The sequence below is a fragment of the Dipteris shenzhenensis genome, chromosome 32 (genome assembly GCF_047967505.1).
Source record: "Dipteris shenzhenensis isolate YYH24624 ecotype China chromosome 32, Dip_SZ_1.0, whole genome shotgun sequence".
Lineage (NCBI taxonomy): Eukaryota > Viridiplantae > Streptophyta > Polypodiopsida > Gleicheniales > Dipteridaceae > Dipteris > Dipteris shenzhenensis.
In genome coordinates, this window is record NC_141627.1 from 2,320,917 (window position 1) to 2,346,777 (window position 25,861).

General features: G+C 47.8%; 1 protein-coding gene across 1 annotated transcript in view; it reads right to left on the reverse strand.

Annotated features, from left to right (window-relative positions):
• The window catches only part of LOC147880170 (uncharacterized), a 368,868-nt gene that overhangs the window by 172,709 nt on the left and 170,298 nt on the right, over positions 1-25,861 (reverse strand). The window contains exons 11-13 of the mRNA XM_087370364.1: positions 7,650-7,708; positions 7,356-7,494; positions 7,164-7,244 (exon numbers count right to left, since the gene is read on the reverse strand). Of these exons, the coding sequence (XP_087226490.1) occupies positions 7,164-7,244; positions 7,356-7,494; positions 7,650-7,708 (279 nt within the window). The remainder of the gene's footprint in view (positions 1-7,163; positions 7,245-7,355; positions 7,495-7,649; positions 7,709-25,861) is intronic.

Consider the following 25,861-nt stretch of genomic DNA (forward strand, 5'->3'; position numbering starts at 1 on the left):
GGATCAGATTCAGAGTGGTTCCTAGACCCAGACCCCCGGCTACTCTCCACCGGGTCTTGGAGGCTCTGGCTCTATGGGGGAGTTCCCATCAGGTATTTGCAGTGGGACCCCAGAGAGTGGGAGTGGATTGACGCAGGGCATCGAGAGAAGAGCATCCCCTTCTTTCGTTACACGGTCAGTAATGCCAGGAGATATCAGCTCAGTAGTAGAGGTTGGAGACCTTCCAGAGTTCCTCATTGGGAGACTTTTGATATCACTGCGGATCTGTAGAGGTACTTCTGGAGGAGACTCTGAAAATCCCACAAGAATAGAAAGATCGCTATCTTCTTTTGGCTTTCTATCCATGGTGGGATTTCAGTGAACCTTTGGAGGTCTAGGTTCCGAGCCAGGTTCGGAGCCGACCCTACTTTCCCTCGATGCCTCTCTGCTTCGTAGACTATTCAGCATTGCTTATGGGATTGCAGACAGACGAGGATGATTTGGATGGGGGTAGCCAGGATTTTCAGTCACTTTGCCCACTCCCCATTTTTTATGACATGGGGCTCAGTGGCTTGGCTTTCTCTTACAGGACCTCAGGTTTTCTATGAGAGATTTGATTCCTCTCGGGCCATTTCGGTTCGACGTCATCGGACTGAGTCCTATTTGTTGGATGTGGTACCAAACCTTCCTTTTACAGCTGTACATGCCTCCATGGATACTTCTTGGGAGATTCTAGCGAGCATAGCATCCTGGCATATCTGGAGAGCCAAATGCACAGAGGCTTTGGAGGGTACTCAAGTTCATCCCTCGCACACATTGTCTAGTATCTGGACAGACACCATACATACTTTGATGGCCGTATGGATGGGTATGCAGGGAGACTCCCGTGCAGCCTCAGCTAGGAGGGCTTCTTTCTTCAGGGAATGGAAGGATTCTCCTTTCTTCTCTGAGACTACTACAGGGTTGAGGTGGCACTTTCAGCCTCAGCCTTGGTTGTTTTCCAACTCACTCTCACAGGATTTTTTATCTATTCTCATGATTTCATGATGTATTCCGCTTTGAGCTTGCTCTCGCGGGTTTTTTCTCTTACTTAATAGAAGTCTCTTTCTTGGAAGGAAAAAAAAAAAAGGCTCATATCAACTTGAGGATTTGGATGGTCAGCAGCATAATAATAGAGTCAATGGCTTCAGACTAAAGAAAAACTTTCATAGGATTATGAGTGTGGGCAGCTGTGGACCTACTGTGATGAAACCAAACAAGCTAGAAGACCTCATGGATTAGGATATCTCTGGAGAAATGCAAATCTTATATACCCCTATCTACAAGACATGAATGTCTGCAGACTTGGGGATGGGCAAAATGATAGGACAAAATCTGTATCAAGTTTTTGAGCACTATATATAGCTGTGGGTAGGCACATAGTTGTACACATCTAGGGTAGGTGTGGGCTTTTGGCATTTGTGGATTTTTCTTTCACAAGCATGATGGACTGATGTATAGTTTTTTGAGACAATAAAGTATGTTTTGCAGGGACTTCATGGGAAATGATGAAATGCAATGTGGTTGTACCAGACTTCCAGAGCAAGGGTGTGTAGTGTGTGGTCAAGTGAAATGTTTTTGGGGTCATGTAAAGTCAAGTCATGAAGGGTTTTTTTAATATTTTCCTAAGTCAATGTGCACTTGCATGTTACGGGAATTTGATATGTTTTGGTGCCCATGTCAAGTGGCTTTTCATCTGTGTGTACGGGGGTGCATGCAAGCTTTAATGTGCATGCTAATGTGTGTGGGAATTGTGTGACTAAAGGTCCAAAATGTGCATTTAATGTGCCTTGGGGGGATATTTGCATTTTTTAAATGTGAGAGTGGTAAAATGTCACTGATGAGGTGGCAAATTAGGCTGAGGTGGCTGGACTGATTGGGAAGGCATCTTGCACATGCAAGGTGGCTACGTGAAAGGATAAAGCGGAGCTTCTGGACTGTGAGCTAGAGCTACGTGAAGATGGCGGCTGGGAGCTGATTCGGTTTTGCGCTGGAAGGATCTACAATGCAAGGGGGTCTGGTAGATGAAAGAGAGGGTGTGCATAAGTGAAAGGTGTGTGAAGGTCTACGTACGTGACAGGATGAGGAATTTCGACTGCATGCTTGGCACAAATGGACTCTAGGTGCTCGGTGATGATGAGCTTGGTGGTGCAGGTGGCGCTTACTGAGGTCCTGTTTTCTGAGTTTTGGCTGTGTGTTGATAGTGTGGTTGAAGGAGAGGTTGGGCGACGGATGTCGGTGAGCTCCACGAAATCTGAAGGCATGGGCTCAGGGCTGACTGTAATTCGGGGTACACGTTCATTTCAAGGCTGACCGTAGAAAGGCTTTGGCCAAGCAGATGCCCGGTGATGCTGAGAAGACTTTGGTGCTGGAGGTTCCCAGAGATGGCAATCTGTTTGTAGTTGGCTGAGCAAGGTTACCTCACAGGCAGGACAGTCGTTGTTTGCACGTGAGCTGATACGAAGAATGTATGGGCTGGTTCAAATCATCTGAAGGACTGTTGGCAACGTGAAGTATGACCGTGGAGTACTCTGTGGGCAGAAGAAGAATACTTACCCTGGAAGAGGATTTGTAATGCAGAGATGGTTGATGTGATCTGTTATGCCAGTCCCTTTCACTCTTTGGTCGTTGACTGCAGCTTTGGGGAGAGTTGCATACTGTTGTCCTTGATGGAAGCTTAGGAGTGTGGGCTGTGGGTTTATAGTATTCTGAGGCTGACTGTTCTCTGAGTCTTGGGGGGAAGTTCAGTTCTAAGTTTATCTGTTTCGGGCTGTGTAGTCTTTTGGCTCTCTTTGAGTCTGTGTGATCCATGTTCAGTCAGTTTTTTTGTGGGGGTTTGTCTCAATACAAAGACACATACTCTGGAATCTGGTTATAAGCTCATCATCTACGAGTCCACACTGCAGCTGATCCCTATGAAGTCTCACCTATCTGACATGGTGAAGTACATAATTCCTGGTTGTCTTTCCTTTTTTTTCCTTATCACCGCCTTATCAATTGAAATATTTCCACTTTCCACAACGCTTTTCTCTCACCTCCCACCAGTGCTATATTTAGCGTTGGCCAAGCATAGGTACTTGGCAATCAACTAGTGTCAAGTGTACATGGAATAGATAGGAGTACACATGGAGTACTTGACTCATTGGCTCGAAAGAGGCTGGAGAGTTGCAGAAGCCATCAAGGACGAAGCGGCGGAACAAATAAGGAGACAGGAAGACAACCAATAGGAAGGAGGGAAGGGGATTGCCAAAGAGGAGGAGCCGATGAGGGGAAGGTAAAGAGGGGAAAAAGGGGGGGAAAGGGGATTTGGGGGCATTCCATCAAAGGCACATAGGTCATGATGAAGAGAGAGAGGCTAGAGTCAAGAGCTCACCTAGTGTGTATCTTCCTTGGTGTATGAGTCATTTGGTGAAACTCTCATGAGTGCATGATTCATTCCTTCTAATGAACTATGCTTCTTCCCATCTCTACTCGCTGCTCTTCCCATAGTGTTCTCCTCCCCTCCTCTCCCTTCACCTAGTGTAATGGACCATGTGTCATGTGGTTGGAGTTCTCTTCCGTTCATGCCGAGGGTTGGCTCTTGTGATTTTGTTCCGCTTTCCTCTTTCCCTTGCTCACATCACTCCTGGACTTGTACCACTCGCACATCATCGACACCATCACCCCACGCACCATCCATGACACCCATGGCACGTCTTGATTTCTTCTCACACCAGTGGCCTTAGGACTCCGGTAATACTTATGAAAGTGGTTGGAACCCCCCCACCCCTCAGCCAAGGAGGGAGGGGTGGACTACTCTGTTGTAGAGAGAGGAGCTGAGGGGGGGGGGGGGGGGGGTGATGAGGGCAATGACCTTCGGGAGTATTGGAGGAGGAGGAAGGGGAATGGCGGAGGAGGAAGAAGGAGGATTTGGGGGGCGACGGGAAGGGAGGGGAGGAAGGGGGGAAGGGGGGAAGAATCTGGGGGGGATAGAGGGCATGGAAGGGGAGGCTCCACTGACGTTGAAGGCGCCTGTGTTGGTGGTGGGGCTTGATGGCGCTGCCTCACATCCTCCAACTTTTGAGAGGGTCTCTCTAGAGGAGCTTTTGACATCTGTATATGCGGACCCTAAGGAAGCAGTGGAGACTGCATGTCTACTTGCTTGGCACTCATGGGGTCTTGTGCTAAAGCGAGAATTTTCCCTGCCTACTGAGGGGGGCTTATAGGTGAGTCTGTTTTCTGCTCCACCAAAGGAGAGGAAGATGACTCACGCTCCAAACGTTCGTTCTCCCTGCATCTGGCTCTCCGTCTCATATTCTTACGAGTCCATTTGCTCAATTTTTTCTTGCTTTTTATTGGGATCCACTTGCCCTCGGAGGGCGTCACCCAGGGTGTTTGCGACTCCTGCTGGGTCTTTTTGGGAACGCGATGGTCCTTCTCCTCCTGCCTCTCTCGCTCTGCTGACTCCATTGAACCTGCATGGGAGGCGAGGGAGGTCGTTCCTACCCTCTAGGGTAGTCCCTGGCTAGGTGCCTCAGCTCTCGGCAAAGGCACTGCCCAAGGAGCCCATAGATCTCCACCCACTGCCTAAGTGTAACCCCATCCAGGGTCTCAAAAAGGATCATCTCCGGAGGGGCTCTAGGTGCTTGACAACTAGCCTGAGCTTGGGGACTCCATCATCTGCTACTATTGAAGCTGTTGTAACCTGCGGGGACTCCAACGTTGTACCCAAGGCCCTCCTTATGGAAGGAAGGATAGATCTGTACTCTCTTGGGAGCCCTAGAAAGCAAAGCATCACCAAGAAACAGGGTACATGGCGTGTCGTCTCCATATTCTCCACCATGAAACCATGGTACCAAGGCATGAGGTAGACTAGGTGTGGGCCCAAGGAAATCGGACTTTGCTCCACAAGGGCTTGGGTGGTGACTGGGGAGCTAAACTGGAGTAGAAAGATGCCCCTCTCATAGATAGTAACCTCCTGAATGTGGTCACCCTCTAGGGCTAACCTTGTGTAGAGCCACTCACGGATGTGCCTCCTCGATGGTGTCAAGCCGACCTATCACTTGGAGAGATTGAACTGGGGAGAGTCAAATCTTCATAGCTCTAGGAGTCAAGGAAGCTACCATGAGAGCTCCTCTGGTAACTGTCAAGTTCCTGCTCCCCGCCAAATAATCACTCTAACGTTGTGCTGCCGCAAGGAGGAAAGAAAACAAAACCCAGCCTGCAAGAGAAGTAAGAACTGGACAAGCTGCAAGTGCAGTCCAAAAAACTTGACTTCAGAGCACCCCACTCCCAAAGTTCTTGAATTAGACATCACCCAAAAATCTGTCAGGCCAAAAGAAGTGCTTGTGTTTTGAAGCCCAAATACACTTGTTGTGATGGGACTGAAAAGAGGTCCTCGGCCTCTCCCGAGGCTGCCACAACTCGCTTGGGGGGACCTTCTCGAGCATGCCACAGTATGAGTGTAGAAGAGGCTATGAGCCACCCTTCTCTTGCCGCCTCTGACAATGAAGATCACGGGGAAGGCCGCCCCCTTCCCTTATTTTATTCGACCAGCAAAAGAGGGGGGGGGGTGCTGGTGGCCTATACTTGGCGGCTTGGGCTGCCTAAGGCATGGGGGGATCATGCTGCCCTCTTGCACCGCCCAACTTGGCAAGCTGACGACCAAGGGGCCCGAAAGCTCCCAGGCTCACGCAGACGATTCGGTGCAACGCAGGACCACAAGGCGAGCTAGGAGTGCCACACAAACAGTCGCTCAAGCCACTGAGTGGCTATACAACATGCTAGGCTTGGGGAAGACCAAGGAACGGACGTGGCGGAGCAGGAAGGAGGGTGACAATCGTGAGGGGAAGCATGGGGCGGAGGCTGAAGTGAAGCGGAAGGAAGGAGGGGGCATGAGCTCGCGAGCAAAAGACACAGTGTTTCTTACAACTAGAAGAGCTCACAGCCTTCTCTTCTTTTGATACATGGTTTTGTAATGCTAGGAGATTTTATCTCAGGTTTAGAGGTTGGAAACCCACCAAATCTCCTCATCATTGGGAAAAATTTCAGATTTCTAATGTCGTGCAAAAAAACTTTTGGACGAGACTTTGGAAATCCCTTAGGAATTAAAAAATCACTCTTTTCTTTTGGCTTCCTATTCATGGAGGGATTGCATTGGCAAAGAGAATAACTCTCTTAAAGGTTTCTTGAGGTTTTTTGGTGCAAGCTGCTCAATAGCTGCAAGCCAAGGATCACATAGAGCCCTTGTAGTAGGTGCTTTTGGTCGCTTTCTAGGAGTCTCTAAGGCACTGCGTTTGGGATTTCCTACTAGCACATGAGGTCTGGAGGAGAGCTTTGAGGATGTCCTTCTTTGATATTAAGGATGAGATGGTGGTGGTGACCAGGGGAGGAGTGCTCTAGATGCTTGTGGGTAGGAGGACATTCAAGAGAGTTTGTCCTTTGGATTGATAGGGTAGGAGTTGACTTCATCCACACTTTGGTCTCCACAGAGACGGTGTGGAGATCTGAATGTTGTCATAGGTGGGAGGATAGCAAGCATCATTTCCTAGTACATATGGACAGCTAGGTCCAAGTAGGCCGTAGAGCATCAGACAACGTCAGCCTTGGAGACGTTGGTTAGATATCATTCATACTCTCAATATATATATATATATATATATATATATATATATACAGACCATGTCAGCCTTGGAGACATTGGTTAGATATCATTCATACTCTCAAAGGTACATAGGATAGACTATAGGGAGGTTCGGATTGCGCTAGGTGCATGAGAAAGCCTTTTCTCCATATATTGGAGCCAAGCCCTTTGCTTCATTTCACAAAGTAATCCTCCCATAGATTGACTAGTTAGGGGGATATGCTTATGTTTTTTAATATTGTACCCTTCATTGGCGAGTTGTATCTCCCTTGGTGTCGTGTCACTAAGAAGTTTATCAATTGAATGTTATTTTCACTAGGGGGAAAAAGGGGGCATTCTTGCATTATTTGGAGATGAATATAGTTTCTTTATACGCACAAGAAGAAGAAAAACAAACCGTGTACTATCACCAGGAATATGTCCACAAGAAGCCTCACAACACCACAAAAGATGGGAAACCAACCTTGCACAGACCAAAAGAAGCATTCAATATTAAAATGCATGGATAAAAAGATTTCAGGACCTGGACAACCAAATCTTTGTTCATATTTTGTCTCTGTGTTCCATATAGCAATCCTGACAGGATCACCAAACCATTTGCAATCTGTACATCAAGTGTAGATCTGATTAGCATTAAATGGATATATTTCAAATAAAATAAAAAATTAGGGGGAAAAACTGGATTCCAATATGAGGGTTTTCATGTATAAGAAACCTGCACTGATGTTGCCCCACAATTTGATAGCTGATCCAAAACCAATGGAAACCAATGATGAGGGAAAACATGCCAACCCAACACATGTGCTGCTCCAACAATAGATGTTGCAACAGCTATATCATCGTCTCCAACTGCACTGCTAGAATTTAGCTTTAAGTTATATGAAATTATGGATACAAAGGAGATTCACGTAATATGTGTACGTCTTTTCAACCAAGAAAGATCTTATATATTTTAGCCTTGGAATTATTATGTTGATAGAAAGGTATAATGCATGAGACAAGATTGAACCTGCATATTGTTGGTATTAACAAATCCAGATAGATATTTGCCTTTTCCTCTGCCATTATCTGTAGGGCATTACGCTTATCATAAACCTGAATTGAAATCTAATAATAGCATAAACTATCACTATCATATCAGACTACCAAATGAATGATCATAAGATGTCAGCATCCATCCACTAAACACGTGTGAATAACCCTTTATGCTCAAACAAATAGTGATAGAAATAGAAAAGTACCAAATTACTTGACAGTCCAAAATCAATTAAATTGAGATAGCCCCATGTGCATGTAGGGTTCAATCCTTACTAGACTCATGATGAACTGTTTGGTAAGCAAGGTAATGTGAAAAAGGTTGACAAAAGAAAGGGGTCCATTATGAGACTGCATGGTTGACAGTCAGTGGTGAGAGCCTAAGAGTTTTTATAGGAATATTACAATGGTATGATTATGTAGGCTAGATGTAGCTTAATTATTATAGTCTATGTTATTTTTCATATCTGGGTTTCATGTATAACCCAGGTGTTAGTACTTTCATTAGTTGAACTCGTTAGAATATGAAGCCAAGTTGAGTCAGTTTGGTGTGTTCTAGTGTGAGTTCTAGTTTAGTGTGTCCTATGGATGCCACGTGTCATATTGGGAGCTATCCCATATGTATAGGTATTCATGTGTATGTGTGTGTGCTCTTATATAAGAGTTGTACTTGTCTAGTGTCAAATTAATCAAGTATCAAGCTACAAGCTCTTTGGTCTACATGTGAGTACTTTCATTTTTGTTCATTGCACTAGTCATTTCATTTCCATTTCATTATGTCTCCTTTTGAGTATCACTTCCTCTCTCCCTAGCCTATCCTCTCTCTCTCCCTCTCTCCACCATGTTCCTTCATTTGGTATCAGAGCCTCCCTTCCTACCTTCTGTAAGAGATTACAAAGATATGGTGTTGTAGGCATAAAGTCGACCCTATGGTTGACCAATAGTACTTGGGTACTATATATACCAAGTACTTGTATTGTTTCATTTGAACATTTCTATTGGAGCTTTCTTGTGTGTGCACTCTTGCTCACTTGTGTTCACAACTTGTCTCCACTTTGTTCCTACATTTGGTATTAGAGTGCTTCTGTCTCTAGAGCTCATTCCCGCGCTTGCTTCTAGACTCCCGCAAGCATGGTGCCCCAGTCCGCATTCCTGGTTCTCACATTCAGCCCTCCAGCTTTTGTTTGAGGTAGCTCCAACAGCCCAGTGGCTGTTTTTTGACCTTTTGAGGTCCGATTTCGATGTTTTTCAAAAATTTTGAGCTGCCCACATACAAACAAATCTGTCCGCTTACCATAAAAAAGAAACTTGAAATCTAGGCTGAGCTGCTGCTCCTCCCTGCTCTCTTGCTGCACCCTCTCCTTCAGCCCCTCCCTCAGCCCCCTCCCTCAGCCCCTTCCCCTCCCCCTCCCTCAGCCTCTCCCTTCCTCCCCCTCCTCTCCCTCTCAGCCCGCCCCATCCCCTCCGCCCCATCCCCTCTCAGCCCGCTTCCTCCCCTCCTCTCCCTCTCAGCCTGCCACCTCCCCTCTCAGCCCGCCACCACCCTTCTCTACCCACTCCCCCTTCCCTGCTCCCCCACTCCCTCTACCCCGCTCCCCTCACCCTCACCCCCGCCTCTACCCTTCCCCTACCCTTCCCCCGCCTCTACCCTTCCCCCTGCCTCTACACCCCTCTCCCCTACCCGCTCCCTACCCCCGCCTCTCCCCCCCCACCTCTACCTCCCTCTTCTCTACCCCTTCTATCCTCTCCCGATCAGCTGCCCCCTCCCCTCTCAGCCTGCTCCCCCTTCCTTGCTCCCCTACTCCCTCTACCCCGCTCCTTCCCCCCGCTCTTGCCTCAATCCTCCCTCTTCCCCGCTCCCTACCCCCCGCATTCTTTTTCCTTCTTCCTGTCTCCCCCCTCTTCCTTCTACCGCAGCATTTTTTGGAGCGGACGGAGCCTCAAAAATTTCCGAGTCAGCCTCCTCACCTCGATTGGCGATGGATATTCCGTCAGCCAATCCTACTCCACCTCCAGCGGCCACAAAAACTATTACTTTTTCTAAAGACGAGCTGCAGCAGCTCAAGAAGGACATAGAGATCGAATGCTCTACCATGTTGCTCGCACGCATCTTCGGGTCTCACCTTCCAGATCCCAAGCCAGAGACTGGATGCTTGCGGCTCTCCCCCCATCCACGGTTGTTAGATGTTCGTCTTCTGGGACAAGGTTTTTTCCAGGTTGTTTTTGACACTCCAGAGGCTGCGAGCACAGTGCTCAAAGCTGAGTTTTTACACTTGGGACATAGGAAGATCTTCTTTGACGCCTTTGATATTGGTTTCGACCCAATGGAGGCAGTTAAGGAAATCTTTTTGCTCTTCATCTGATTCCCCGGGCTTCCCCAGGCTTTACCATCAACTTCTTTCTGTTATTGGGGAGCATTTTGGCACGATTGCTGAGATCCAATCCCTCCCTGGGTTGCCATTGACTATAGCAGAGGCAACCAAGGCTGATGGGGTACCTAGAGTTAGGGTCCTCTGTAAGAATCCTAACCTCACAATGGACCATGTTATGATCTAGCGCCCGGATGGTTCCTTTTTTCGCCAGAGAGTAGAGATTATAGGCAGGCAGGACCAGTGAAGAATATGTAGGACCATTGGACACTTTGTCAGGGATTGCCCCAGGAAGAAGAAAAGGCCCAAGAAGCCCTCTGGTAGAGCTACCGCCCCACGGCCTCGACAAGGGGGTGGTATAGGTCCAGTAGCTACTCCTCGGCCTCGACAAGGGGGTGGTACAGGTCTAGCACCTGCTCCTCGGCCTTGACAGGGAGGTGGTACAGGTCCAGCACCTCCTCCTTGACCTGCACATGGCGGTCCTCCTCAGGATGCTGGTATAGCTCCTACTCGCCAGAGTGCTCCTCCACTGAGCGCTCCTTTGATACCGCCACCTTCTACCTCAGGTGCCTCTCGACCTTCTACCTCAGGGGCACCCGATGCATACTAGTGGGTTCTGGTTCGTGTGCAAATTCCTCCTTCAGTTCACGAGGATACACTAGAGCACTCTGCTTCACCTCAGGCTATCCCTCCAGCCTCACCTCACACAGTCCAAGACGCTTCAACTACAACCTCCTCCCCGGTTACAGCTTCTCCCCTAGAACTAGCCGTGCCAGAAACTCTCCTCGAGGCAGTAGAGGTCTCAGCGGCTGGGTAGACATAGAATCGAGAGCAATCCTCACTTCCTCCCTTGGATAGGGGGAAGGGGATGGTTTACACTATTGATTCTTTTCCCTCAGAAGGGATCCTTCGCACTCCGGTGTCTGGCTTGATTCACAGGAACTCATTTTCAGCTCTGGCAGATGCTTCAGATTTCCCAGAGGAGGAGTTTGTGCCCTCTACTTTTGGTGAGCTAGTGATTGGGTTTCCTGTTGATAGGGCTTCTCCGTCAAGTAGCAGGGTTCTTTCCCCTATTGATTTTCTACCACTTGGTTCCATTCCTCGCTCCTCGAGCAGGTCTTCCCCTGTTGAGAGGTTTGTTTTTGCCACTAGGTCGGGTAAGGTGTTCCACTCTACATCCTCCCATCAATGAGGCTTATTAGCTGGAACATACGGATATGCATGTTTTGCTTGATGCACCTTCCGCCAACACAGAGTTCAGGGTTGCACTTTCAGCCCTTCACAAGGGCAAGTGCCCAGGTTTGGATGGCCTCACCCCTTCTTTTTTTATTGCATTTTGGGATATGATTGGAGACTACATCACATCAGCCCTGCAGGGCATTTGGGACTCTGGCGAGATGCCCAGGACGGTCACAGAGGGTCTCATCCACCTTATACCGAAAGGAGGTTGCAAAAATTTAGTGTCCCAGTGGAGGCCTATCACACTTTTGGGGACATGTTACAAGATTCTAGCCAAGGCAATCAGCCTCTGATTGCAACCCCTTCTCCCAGATCTTATTCATGACACTCAAACAAGATTTGTGCATGGTAGAAGTATTTTTGATAACATTTTCTCGTTTTGGGAAGCTTTAGAGTGGGCCATGTAGAGCGTCCAGAATCTAGCCATTCTACTCTTGGATTTTGAGAAAGCTTATGACACAATAGATTGGGGTTTTTTGGAGGGCACCCTTCTACGTTTTGGCTTTACTGATGCTTGGATTAGAGGTGCTTCCTCTTTGTACAGATCAGCCAACAGCCAGGTACTTATTGATGGTGTAAGGGGTGAGAGGTTTCAGATTTCCAGATCATTTCGTAAGGGATGCCCCCTTGCTCCTTTTCTTTTTTTGTTCAGGGCTGAAGCTATAAGTATCTATGTTAGATCTCAAGCTAACATCTTTGGGCTGAGACTTCCCATCAGAAGGCAAGCTACTCGACAATGAGTTGGCAGATGACACCGCAGTAGTTTACTTGGATGCCACACCACAGACGCTCACTTCTTTCAGGACAGCATTGGATTTATTTTGCTTGGCGGCAGGGGCGCAAATTAATTGGCATAAATCCAATGGCTTTTGGATCAGTGATGAGGACACTCCAGTTTGGGGACTTGACATAGAATTCACTTGGGCTCAGAGGGGTGTGCTTGTCAAGTATTTGGGCTGCCAGGTCGGCTTGGATATTTCTTCCACGCAGCAGTTTGCTCCCGTGTTGGAGAGCATCAGGAGGAAGCTTCTTTTTTGGAGCTCAACCAAGCTGGATACTTGCCTCTAGAGTTGTGGTGGTCAACCAGGTCCTCTTGGCCACGGCCTGATTTGTTTGTTCATCTTGGTGCCGTTCTAGGGACTGCATCACTCAGCTCAGGAGACCAATCAGAAATTTTCTTTGGAGTGGGCTTGATGGCACAGCAGATGCATTATACTCCATTGGAAAAGGGACTCAAGCTGAGTAAGCATGATACTACTGAAAAGTTTGATGGCACTTTGTACATGCAGTTGGTTGGCAGTTTGATATATCTACGCTCCACATGGCCTGATATTGCCTATGCCACACGGCTTTTGAGCTAGTTTATGCATTGTCCCACGATCACACATTGGAATGCAGCAAAGAGGGTTCTCAGATATGTCCATGGCACTCTCTCTCTTGGCTTGCATTATGCTTCAAATTGTGATCTAAAGCTGAGGTTTCACCGACTCAGATTGGTTAGGGGACATTGACGACAGACGGTCCACTACTGGCTATTGCTTCTCATTGGGTTCAGCCTATATCTCATGGCTCAGTAAGAAGCAAGAGCGAGTCTCTCTTTCCTCTAGTGAAGCAGAGTACAAAGCTGCAAATTCAGCCATTAAGGAGTTAAATGTGGTTCAGGAAGCTTTTGCATGACTTGCATCATGCACAAGATGGCGAAGCAAACTCTATCTTCTGTGACAGCCAGAGTTGCATTGCCATAGCCAACAATCCTGTCTTTCATGCTCGCATGAAACACATTGAAAATCATTATCATTATGTATGGGATTGTATTTCTGATGGCTTCACTGATCTCATCTATTGTCCATCTGAGGACAATGTGGCGGATATCTTCACCAAAGCCCTGTCAACAGATCTTTTCTTATGACATCGACATGGCTTGGGGATCAGAGACATTCTCACAATGTCAAGGGGGATTGTGAAGTGATTCCCTTCCCCGATTCCCGAGAGAAATGGCGTGCGGGGCACAAAACGCGCTCCGGAAAGAGAGAACCCTCGAAGCGAAACGCGCAAAAGCGCTTCTCCGGAGATAAAGCACTGAGTTGCTGGGGTTCCCGTTAGGGAATCCCCCCTAACCAATGCAATGTCTAGGTCTTCGAATCCGATCCCTCTCGCATGGATGTCTCGGTGGTGATTGGCACAGAGTGGGATTGACTTACAGTTCAGGCTGGCCTGCAGGGCTTGGAGCCCGCGTAGACAGAGAAGAATCGGCGAAAGTGAGTGGGTCCCCTCAACGGGAGAGTGAAGTGATTCACAATGACGTTGTTTTCATGTACTCCCATAGGTTGCATATCCATCTGGATGAATTTGTGAAACCATGGTACTTTAGGTACTGCAGGGTACACCTGAGATGTTTCCAGGGTACTTTCAGCGATATCTTTGAGGGAGGATTTGTAAGAGATTACAAAGATATGGTGTTGTAGGCATAAAGTCAACCCTATGGTTGACTAGTAGTACTTGGGTACTATATATACCAAGTACTTGTATTGTTTCATTTGAACATTTCTATTGGAGCTTTCTTGTGTGTGCACTCTTACTCGCTTGTAATCACAACCTATCTCCACTTGTTCCTACACCTTCCCCTTCTTCTTGCTCTATCTAGAGGATGAGAGAATCCCGCAAATGGAAGCTCCCCTCTCCTCTAAGGTAGAGCCTCCCTTCCTTTGGCCTCGCCATGGTTCCTCGCCATCAAGTACTCAGGTGTCCTAGTGATTGCTCATGGTCCTCGTTTGTGAGTTCAGCTCACTCCCGCATCAGTTCGTGGTTCTCCCTCAGCATTGGCAGAGATTCCTCATCAGTTGGTCGCCAAAAACTTGTTTTGGAGCAGTCCAGCGGCTGCTTTTTGACCTTTTGAGATCCGATTTTGATGTTTTTTGACATTTTTGCACTACCTAAACATAAACAACCCTGCCTCGCACCATTTCAAGGGAATTTTTTTTGCGACTTTTCGTCCGTACAGCTGTTCGGACGTCTGTCCGAACATCTGGACGATCGTACAGACCTCAGCAAGTGGATGGTGACAGTGCCACAAGTCTGTACAACTTGTCAAAAGGCGATTCCGAGCAGTTTTAGGCTACTTTTTGACATTTTTTTGCTCATACTTGGACTCCCGTGACCTACACCAATGATTTGAGCTTCCTGAGCTTACCCAAAAGTCATTTCGACTGTACCAACACTCCGGTACATTGACTTGAGGCTTTTGACAGCAGGGAATACTCTTTTCACACCTCGTCATCTCCTACAGTACATTTTCGCTCATTTTTTAAAGCACTTTCGCTCATTTTTTTGAGCCTCTTCTACGCATTCAATGACTCTGATCGGCACATTGAGAGTCATGATGTGATAGCCCTTGGTAGCTGCTTCCAGGGTCTTCATCGACACATCTTCCGAGGCATTCTCAACATGAGCATCTTCGACACATCATCGACGAGCAGGATGAGCACACTTTTGTGTGGCAGCTACTTCGGTCACATGGGCTCTCTACCCTTGCTATGCATAAAATAAATGAAATATATCTTTACTACTTTCTTGTTTGAGTCAAGGGTACTCTGCCCTAGGTTGTCCCCCAAAATGAATGCAAATAAATCATGTGTGTTGAGTCAAAGGTTCTCTACCTTGGAAAGTCCTTCTAAAAAGATGTATTTTCCTATTTTGTTTTGGTGTGTGGCTCCATGTCTCTCATTAGCCCCTGGAGCCCAGAGGGGATGTACTATGGGAGATAGGTTTAGAGGGGGATGTATTGTGGGAGCCATGTATTGGCTTTGATAGGTCTCGTTATCAGGCCTGGCCGAGTTCCAGGATATTGGTGTATTCCTAGACCTATGAGCTGGTCATGTAGCCATGCTATAACGTGAGCCTCTGAGCATGTTGAGTCTCAAGCCATGAGAGTCTCATGTTGGACAAAATGTTGAGTCTCTCTCTTACAAAACCCTTCTCTTTCCACCCTATGTCCAACCTCCCACCTCTCTCTTACAAACCCCTTCTCTTTCCACCCTCTATCCACCTCCTACATCTCTCTTCTCTTTTCACCCTCTGTCCACCCCCTACCTCTCTCTTACACACTCCTTCTCTTTCCACCCTCTGTCCACCTCTACCTCTCTCTTACAAAATCCTTCCCTTTCCACCTCTCTCTTACAAAAACCTTCCCTTTCATCCTATGTCCAATCCCTATCTCTCTCTCTTACAAAACCCTTCTCTTTCCACCCTATGTCCCACCTCCCATCTCTCTCTTATAAACCCCTTCTCTTTCCAACCCCTACCTCTCTCTTACAAACTCCTCTTTCCACCCTTTGTCCACCTCTACCTCTCTCTTACAAAACCCTTCCCTTTCCACCCTATGTCCAACCCCTATCTCTCTCTTATGAAACCCTTCTATTTCCACCCTATGTCCAACCTCCCATCTCTCTCTTACAAACCCCTTCTCTTTCCACCGTCTGTTCACCTCTACCTCTCTCTTACAAACAGCTCATCCGCCCCTCACCGACTCCTCCCTCTTCTCCTTTATCTGCAAGCCCAAGACTCCACGTACCATGCTCGCTCATCAACCAGAAGCTTCCCTCTTCTATTACGTAGCCACATGTATGTGCACGATGACTTCTCAATTTGTCCAGCCACCTTAGCCTAATCTGCCACCTCACTAGTGACATTTTACCACTCTCAAGACATTTCCCCCAAATCACATTAAATGCACATTTTGGACCTTTAGTCACACAATTACCACACACATTAGCATGCACATTAAAGCTTGCATGCTTCCCCATATACACACATGAAAAGCCCCTTGACGTGGGCACCAAAACATATCGAATTCCCGTAACATGCAAGTACACATTGACTCAGGAAAATATTAAAAAAACCCTTCATGACTTGACTTTACATGACCCCAAAAACATTTCACTTGACCACACACTGGATACCCTTGCTCTGGAAGTCTGGTACAACCACATTGCATTTCATCATCTCCCTGATAATTCCCTGCAAAAAACTTTTAGTCTTTCAAGTTCAAAATAAAAAGGTCTTTTATATGTGCAGCCAATTACATTGGCTTATTCACACACAACCCGCAATTTAACACTATCATGTGTTCAGTGTCTACCCTCATGCACAATCTATGTGGAGAAAAATATATACAGATTTTATCCTATCACCGTTTGTTGGCCGCTTCGTCCTTGATGGCTTCTACAACATTCCAGCCTGTTTTGAGTCAGTGAATCCCGTGCTCCATGTGTACTCCTATCTATTCCATGTGCTCTTGACACTAGTTGGTTGCGAGGGTTGGTGCACCACCTATACCTCTTAACTGTTGGACTGCTTCCCATGTGCACCAACAAGTACCACCTGTGCACCTGTGCACTTTGTTGAACTGCTTCCTATGTGCACCAATAGGTGTACCCCGTGCACCATTGCGCTAGTTCCCTCTGATCAACTTTGACCATGGTGGGTCGAGGTTGAGTTTTGGTACTCTTCAGTCATGTATTGCTCCCATCATATTCAAGTCATGTCCAGGTCCTGTACAAGTCATGTACTGTCAAGTCGTCATGTCAAGTCATGTCCAAGTCAAGTCATGTCATGTCCATGTCAAGTCATGTCCAAGTCATGTCAAGTCATGTCTAGGTCAATTCATGTCCAAGTCATGTCAAGTCATGTCCAAGTCACGTCAAGTCATGTACTATTTGACCAAGATGTGAACACGATGCGACTAGGTATGACCAAGGTCTAACAACCTTGGCATGTTGCTGAGATGACCATGATGTGACCCAGGTGTGACTCTTGGTGGGAGGCCCTGACCGGAGACTCAGAGTACAACAGATCCCCCGCCACTATCAATCACCGTCCCAGTGAATGATTGAGGTTCTATGTGAGAGAATTTTAAGTATAAATTGCAATTAAGAAAGTGACCTTGAGTCTGATATCCCCAAAATTGAAAAAGAAAGGGCTCATGGCCTTACAACTTCAAAACTGGAATATAACTGGTTCATGGCCATACAACTGCAAAACTGAAATAAAACTAGCTCATGGCCATACAACTCCAAAACTGAAATAAAACTGGCTCATGGCCATACAACTCCAAAACTGAAATAAAACTGGCTCATGGCCATACAACTCCAAAATTCCTTTATTTACATGAGAACTGCAGAATCCAAATGCACAGAGCTCGGAAAAACAAATGCCGAATGAAAGATTCAGGAGCTACTGCTTGCTGGATGAAGGTCATGGAGGGGGAGGGGGAGGGTGTGGTGGGTGTGCTGATGTTCCAGGGGTGGTCTTTGCCTCCTCCTCAATTGTGTCCATGAGGTTGCGGATGTCCTCATGCATTTATATCTGTGGTAGCCAGACCTGTAATTGTCACATCTAGATTTGAGTGCAGAATTTTCAGTGTGCAGCCCATGGAAGTCGTCCCGCAACTTGGAATGTGAAAGTTGGAGACGGTCCTTCTCCTTGAGAATCTGCTTCATCTGGCTCTCCAGCTCCACCTATTGATCCACAATATGCTTGTTCTCTACCAGTGACGTGTAGCTATCCTATAGAGTTGCAAGCTCCCTCTGGATCTCAGCCTGTTGGGGTGAATGACTGTCCTCCAAGACTTTCTTGCTGGCTGTCCACTCTGCCTCATTCGCTTCAAGACACTACTGAAACTCGTCCTGCTGAGCTTTCCACGCAGCCTCCCTTGCCTATAGAGTTGCTCCCCCCTCCGCTTCTTTCACCTGTAATGTTGTATCCCATTCTTTATGCATGTTGGCTACCTGCTTCTCATGTTCCAAGCGGAGGTGTTGCTTCTATGATAGAAGCTTGCAAACATGACCCGTAGTATTAAAGAGGGAGGCACCCATCTGAATGAAGCTGTCATCTATAATGTGCTAAGCCATATGAAGGGATCTTTTAGCCCATGCATATCTATCCCGATAGGTTATTCGGTCAGCCATGTCGATGAGTTCGCCATATTCCTCGAAGGTTGCTTTCATCCCTTCCTGCTTTGGGTCCTCGAGAGTTGCCACCGGAGCCAGTGTGTCGACGTGTAGGTAGCAACTTGGAGCTTGGGATGATTTCTTGTTGGAAGCAAGTGTCTCTTGCAAGGGAAGTGTGAAAATTTGATCCAGGTCCTCCTCCTCCATGCAAACAGAAGACCGCTTCCGCTTTAATGCATACAGAAGCCGTTTGTGATCCTGGCTCTGTTACTCTATCTGGGCCTCATGGGTGAATAGATCTCCTAAGGAGGATGCGAAGTAGATATCCAACATATCATTCTGAGGCAGTGGAGGACAATCAGCTTGAAATGGTATCTTACCCCCAGCAAAAATAACCTCGCCAAGTCAAGTTTCCACTGGGTCTGTTCAGCAGCCTCCATACTCGGATCAGGGGTCAGTCGTCGAGACAACCGGGGTGGTGTCTTCGCATCACCAGTGGCTCCCAAAGTAAGATTCAAGTTCAATAACCTGTGTCGCTCTGATGCCTCTCCACCATGAGATCCCAAGGCAGAGGTCCCAGCTGCCATAACTACTATCGATGGACTCCATCCGAGATGATAGTAATGCTTGGGCCAAGATGGGGATGCTGAGTTGAATGCATCATTGATGAAGTAGGCACTGATGATGAAGTGATGGCGAGGAGAGGAGCTGATGGCGAAGCAAGAAGGGTTGGCAAGGTGATGGCCAAGAGGGAGCTGATGAAGCAAGAAGGGAGCTGCCAAGTGATGGCGAGGAGGGGAGCTATCAGCTGATGGTGAAGCAAGAAGGGATGGCGAGGTGATGGCAAGGTGGTGTTGAGGTAGAGGGGGAGCTGATGGCGAAGCAAGGAGACCTGGATGGCAAGGTAGGGAGAAGAGAGCAAGATTGCGCAGAGGAGGCTGTGGGGTATGATTGCATGAATATTGTTGCTTTATGCCATGATCCTGCAGGAACCTTGCAAACTCATTTGAGAGGTACTCTCCCCCTCCATCTAACCTTAGGCATTTATTTGCAAGCCTGTTTCTTTTTCAACCATAGCTTTAAAAGCTTTGAAATGCCCAAACACTTCACTTTTCTTTTTCATAAAATACACCCAAACTTTTCTGGTGTAGTCATCAATAAAAGTGACAAAATAATGACAACCTCCAATAGATGCAGCTTTAGTAGTCCATACATCAAAGTGGATGAATTCCAAGGGCCTCTTACTCTCTTGAACATGTCTAGGAAATGGTTTCGTTGCCTGTTTTCCATATTGACAGGCTTCACATACCTTATGCATTTCTACAACCTTAAACTTAGGCAATCCTGCAATAATATTTTGGGCCTGCATTAATTTAAGTCGTTGTACATATACATAACGTGACCAATGCGTTTGTGCCTGATATCAATATTTACAACTACACCAGTCCCATGTGCAAACATTGCTGCACTAAAGGTCAGTGCAAGAGGGTGGAGAGGAGAACGCAAGGTGGAGGGCAAGGTGGCGCAGCAAAAGAAGAGAAGAGTATGTGCGGTGGGGGTTGACGATTCAAGTTGAGGCACATGCCTAGGATGGCCAATTGGCAATAGAGGGAAAGGGGGCAAAGAGCTGAGGCGTATGTGCAGCAAGAAGATGGGCTGAGGGCAGCAAGTGGAGAGGCTGAGGGAAATGCTAGTTGCATAGGCCGCCCAGGGATAAGATGCGCAACCACAAGAGGGTGCTGCCGGCGACCCAAGGAGAGGGGCAAGATGGGCTGCAGGGAGAGGTGCGACCCAAGCAGAGGGGCGAGATGGGCTACAGGGAGAGATGCGCTGCACCTAGCAAAGGTGCGATCCAAGGAGAGGCTATTGCGAGGGAGCTGCCAGGAGACTTCGTTGATGGAGGGAGCTACTTGAAGAAGATGCGATCAAAGAGGAGGAGGTGTAGGGAGCTTCCAGGCGCTGCAAGAGGGACTAGTTGCTGCCAAGTGATCTCGTTGGAGAGGGGGTTGCAAGGAAGAGAGGCGTCAAAGGTGTGCTTAATTTAGCAAGTGCCACAAATAGCATAAGACGTGGGAGGGGCAAGATGCGCGCCAAAACTGAGGATCCCAATGGTTGATTTGATCACCAAGTACCTATGCTTGGCCAGCGCTAAATATAGCACTGGTGGGAGGTGAGAGTAAAAGTGGTGTGGACAAGAGGCAATATTTGAATGGAAAAGATGGCAAAATTTGAATTTGAACTATATACCTCTTGTATAGGCCACGTGAGAGAGAGAAGGATGACTTGTTCTAGAAGTAGTTGACAAGGGGTGACATTGGTGTGCACATGGGTGACTGAGGGGTGAAGGAGTGACCTAGGGTGAACATGGGATGAACAAGGGGTGACATAGGGATGAACATGGGTGACAGAGGGGTGAACATAGGGTGAACAAGGGGTGAACATGGGGTGAACAAGGGATGAATAGGGGTGACCTAGAGGTGAACATGGGTGACAGAGAGGTGAACATGGGAAGGTCACAGAGGAGTGAACAGGGATGAGCTAGGGGTGAACAGGGGTGACCTAGAGGTGAACATGGGTGACAGAGAGGTGAACATGGGGAGGTGACATAGGAGTGAACAGGGGTGAACTAGGGGTGAACAGGGGTGACCTAGAGGTGAACATGGGTGACAAAGAGGTGAACATGGGGAGGTGACATAGGAGTGAACAGGGGTGAACTAGGGGTGAATAGGGGTGACCTAGAGGTGAACATGAGTGACAGAGAGGTGAACATGGAGTGACATAGGAGTGAAAGGGGTGAACTAGGGGTGAACAGGGGTGACCTAGAGGTGAACATGGGTGACAGAGAGGTGAACATCGGGAGGTGACATAGGAGTCAACAGGGCTGAACTAGGGGTGAACAGGGGTGACCTAGAGGTGAACATGGGTGACAGAGAGGTGAATATGGGGAGGTGACATAGGAGTGAATAGGGGTGACCTAGAGGTGAACATGGGTGACAGACAGTGAACCTGCGAAGGTGACATAGGAGTGAGCAGGGGTGAACTAGGGGTGAACAGGGGTGACCTAGAGGTGAACATGGGTGACAGAGAGGTAAACATGGGGAGGTGACATAGGAGTAAACAGGGATGAACTAGGGGTGAACATGGGTGACCTAGACGTGAACATGGGTGACAGAGAGGTGAACATGGGAAGGAGACATAGGAGTAAACAGGGGTGAACTATGGGTGAACAGGGGTGATCTAGAGGTAAACATGGGTGACAGAGAGGTGACCATGGGGAGGTGACATAGGAGTGAACAGGGGTGAACTAGGGGTGAACATGGGTGACCTAGAGGTGAACATGGGAAGGTGACATAGGAGTGAACAGGGGTGAACTAGGGGTGAATAGGGGTGACCTAGAGGTGAACATGGGTGACAGAGAGGTGAACATGGGGCAGTGACATAGGAGTGAACAGGGATGAACTAGGGTTGAACACGGGTGACTTAGAGGTGAACATGGGTGACAAAGAGGTGAACATGGGGAGGTTGATGGGATATCTCAAGGTGTATGCCCTAGGCACACCTTGGTTTCTATGTGTGTGTGCTAGAGGCACAGTTAGGTGCCCATAAGCACTGTTAGGTGGTGGTAGAAGCCACCTAGGATGATTGAGAGAATCTAGGAGCTGATTGAGGAGATGATTGTGGAGCTCAGAGGTCATCAGTGATGTCAGTGATCATGTAAGAGGTGCCTACTTAAGGACCTCACCTTTCTTCATTCCAAAAATCAAGAATTCTCAGCTTGTGTTCACTCCATGCTTTCATTTCAGTTCTCCAACATGGTATCAGAGCCCTTTGATCCTCCTTGAGCCCATTTGTGCCACATCATCATCTTCTTCCTCACCTCCATCTTCCACCTTCCCTTCCAAAGTCCATTTTGGAAGTGAGAGTTCTCTTCAAACTTGCATTCTCAGCATCTCATCTTTCAGGAGAGTCTTCCCAAGGTCAGGGCGAATCTGCAGAATGAGCTATACAAGCTATCTCACCATTTTCGGGGCGACATTGTCTCAGGAAGCTGCGACGACCTTCTTCCTAGTTCTCACTATGGAGAGCAACATTGTCTAATTCCTTCCAGAGGGAGGTGGGCGATATCACGACCTTGCCGCTCATCAAGTCTGAGCTCATTTGGAGCAACATTCGGGTAGATTTTGTCAAAAAACCAGTCCACGGTTCTTCTACGATGCTAGGCGTCGTGTTTATCTTCTGCGCGATTCCTTTCTGAGGGTGAAGCTCTACATGTTTACCTTCCTCTCCAGAGCAAAATCCCTCTAAATTTCAAGAGCACAAGCTGGATTATAGAGATTGTGCCAAGTCAGGCAAGTTGCTTTCAGGACATACTTTTTGGTCGCCTGCATTGGGCACTAGGGGAGGCACTTCTATTTCAGTTTCGCAGTCGGTTCTCCCCTTAGTTGTTGGGCACGGAGTCATTATCCCCTCTAGAGCTCAGTGGATTATTCTTTTGATTGGAGGGCGTAAGGTTGGCTTCCTCAACCTATATGCCTCCAACATTAGAGGGGAACGTGTCCTTATGTGGAAGAGTTTGCTCTCCTAGGCCCCCATTGTCGATTCTTGGGTGACTGGAGGTGACTTTAACATGGTCGAGTTACCTTCAGACAAAAAAGGGGGTAGAGAAGGCGGACTTCACTCTTTGGAGAGAGCAGCTTGGGATGCCTTCCTTTTCCATTTCTGTGGCAGAGATACTTGGTGTGATGATGCCTTTCTTATTCAGCCACAGTCCCTCCTGTTCTCTTGGTCGAACAGGAGGCAACAGATGCCTATTCATGCACGCATTGACAGATTTTATGTAGATGACTGGGCACTAGACAGAGGTGGATCGGTATGCATTGCTGCGGGGGTTTCCACCTCAGACCATTTCCCTGTTGTTCTAGCTATCTCAGAGCCTCACTTGAGAGGCCGATCTGCCAGCATCAGGATTCCAGATGCCTTTTACACAGAGGAGGACCTTACGGAGGCAGCCCTACGGATATGGTTTGCTCATGTCCAGGGTGGGCAGCCACATCCATCTCATTTAGCCACTGCCCTCTCTGGTATTAGCGACTTTTACTGCTCAGTTGCTTCTACCAGGAGACGAGAAATTCTCAGACGTGAGATTGGTATTCGCCAGCAGTTAGCAGCTTTGCAGAGGGAAGAGCAGAAACGGCCTTCAGATGCTTGGATTCAGGAGCGCCTTGCTGCAGCGAGGGCTCATCTGCAGTTATTGCTTGATCAGAGAGCAGAGTATGCCTTTCATGCACGGGAGTCCTTCTGGATTCAGATGGGTGGTAGAGTCAATAAACACTTTTTCTCTACTCTTGGCCCTAGACATAGTAGAGAGAGTGTATCTCAGCTTATTGACTCACATGGGGTTTTACAGACAGAGCCAGATGACGTCTTACGCATAGCTTCACATTTCTATGCCACCCTCCTTACTGCTGATCCTGAGACACACGATATAGAGGATGCTAGACAGGCTATTTGGCAGAGTATCCAAGTGTTGGTGAATCCGGATATGCATGTTCTACTTGACGCACCTTTCACCAACACAGAGTTCAGGACTGCACTTTCAGCCCTTCACAAGGGCAAGTGCCCAGGTTTAGATGGCCTCACCCCGTCTTTTTTCATTGCATTTTGGGATATGATTGGAGACTATATTACTTCAGCCATGCAGGCCATTTGGGACTCTGGCGAGATGCCTGAATCGCTTACAGAGGGCCTCATCCACCTTAATCCAAAAGGAGGTAGCAGAAATTTATTGTCCCAGTGGAGGCCTATCACACTTCTGGGGACTTGTTACAAGATTCTAGCCAAGGCTATCAGCCTCCGATTGCAGCCACTTCTCCCTGATCTTATTCATGACACTCAGACGGGATTTGTGCATGGCAGAAGTATTTTTTATAACATTTTTTATTTCTAGGAAGCTTCAGAGTGGGCCAGGCAGAGTGGCCAGAATCTTGCCATTCTACTGTTGGATTTTGAAAAAGCTTATGACAGAGTAGATTGGAGTTTTTTGGAGGGCACCCTTCTACGCTTTGGATTCACTGATGTTTGGATCAGAGGTGTTTCCTCTTTGTATAGATCAGCCCATAGCCAGGTACTTATTGGTGGGGTAAGGGGTGAGAGATTTCAGATTTCGAGATCAGTCCGTCAGGGATGCCCCCTTGCTCCTTTCCTTTTTTTATTCATGGCCGAAGCTATGAGCATCTATGTTAGATCTCAAGCTGACATCTTTGGGCTGAGACTTCCCATCAGAAGAGAAGAGGAGCTGCTTGACAGTGAGTTGGCTGATGACACAGCGATTTATTTGGATGCCTCTCCACAGACATTGACTTCTTTCAGGACAGCATTGGATTTATTTTGTTTGGCGGCAGGGGCGCAGATAAATTGGCATAAATCCAATGGCTTTTGGATCAGTGATGAGGACACTCCAGTTTGGGGGCTTGACATAGGGTTCACTTGGGTTCAGAGGGGTGTGCCTATCAGGTATTTGGGCTGCCAGGTCGGCTTGGGTATTTCTACCACGCAGCAGTTTGCTCCCGTGTTGGAGAGCATCAGAAGGAAGCTTCTCTTTTGGAGCTCAGCCAAGCTGGATCTTGCCTCTAGAGTTGTGGCGGTCAACCAGGTCCTCTTGGCCACTGCCTGGTTTATTTGTTCATGTTGGTGCCGTTCTAGGGACTGCATCATTCAGCTCAGAAGACCGATCAGAAACTTTCTCTGGAGTGGGCTTGATGGCACAGCAGATGCCTTAGCCAGAGTGGCTTGGGAGACCCTCATCCTCCCTACACAGGATGGGGGTCTCAATATTATTGATCCAAATTTACAGTGCAGAGCTTTACTTTGCAAGATAGTGGTGCGAGGACTTATGCCAGGACAGGAACCGTGGAAGGACTTTCTTATCAGCAGCATACAGAGGTGCACACCTTCCTCAGGAGGAGACTGGATGAGCAGTGTTAGATGGATCTTCACCTCAGCACACCTCAGATCACCTTCATCCCCTCTCATGGTTGCCATTCTGAAAGCTTGGGCTAGTTTCAGAAGCTCTCTTCGGAGGATTCCTCCTTCCTCCCGGGAAGAGATTGATAGGCAGCCCATCATGTGGAACGACAGTATTTTAGATGATCGTGGCAGACCACTGGGTGCCTCACTCTACATGCAGTGGGCTAGGTGGGAGAGGGGACCTGCTTCTTCTTTGGGATCTTGGAAAGCTTTCCGTAGGCTTCCAGAGGAAACCAAGTCAAGGTTGACAGGACATCTCAGAGGGAGTGCAGGGAGGATCTTGCAGATTGAGACAGCCCTTCCAGAGGCTTGGATAGACACAGATGATATGCCTCTCACTTCCTCCACTTGGGCAGGTACTTTCTCGAGAGGCGGGGTTCCACTTCAGGTCTTAGCCTTCTAAGATGCACAGGAGGATGCTTTGGTTTTCAGTGTCCAGGATGGTGGCAGATTGCTCAGATCTACACATGATATCTTGCTTGAGTCTGCTTTTCAGCCTATCAGGGTCGTAGGCCTTTTGATGCAGGGATCAGATTCAGAGTGGTTCTTAGACCCTGACCCCCAGTTACTCTCCACCGGGTCTTGGAGACTTTGGCTCTATGGAG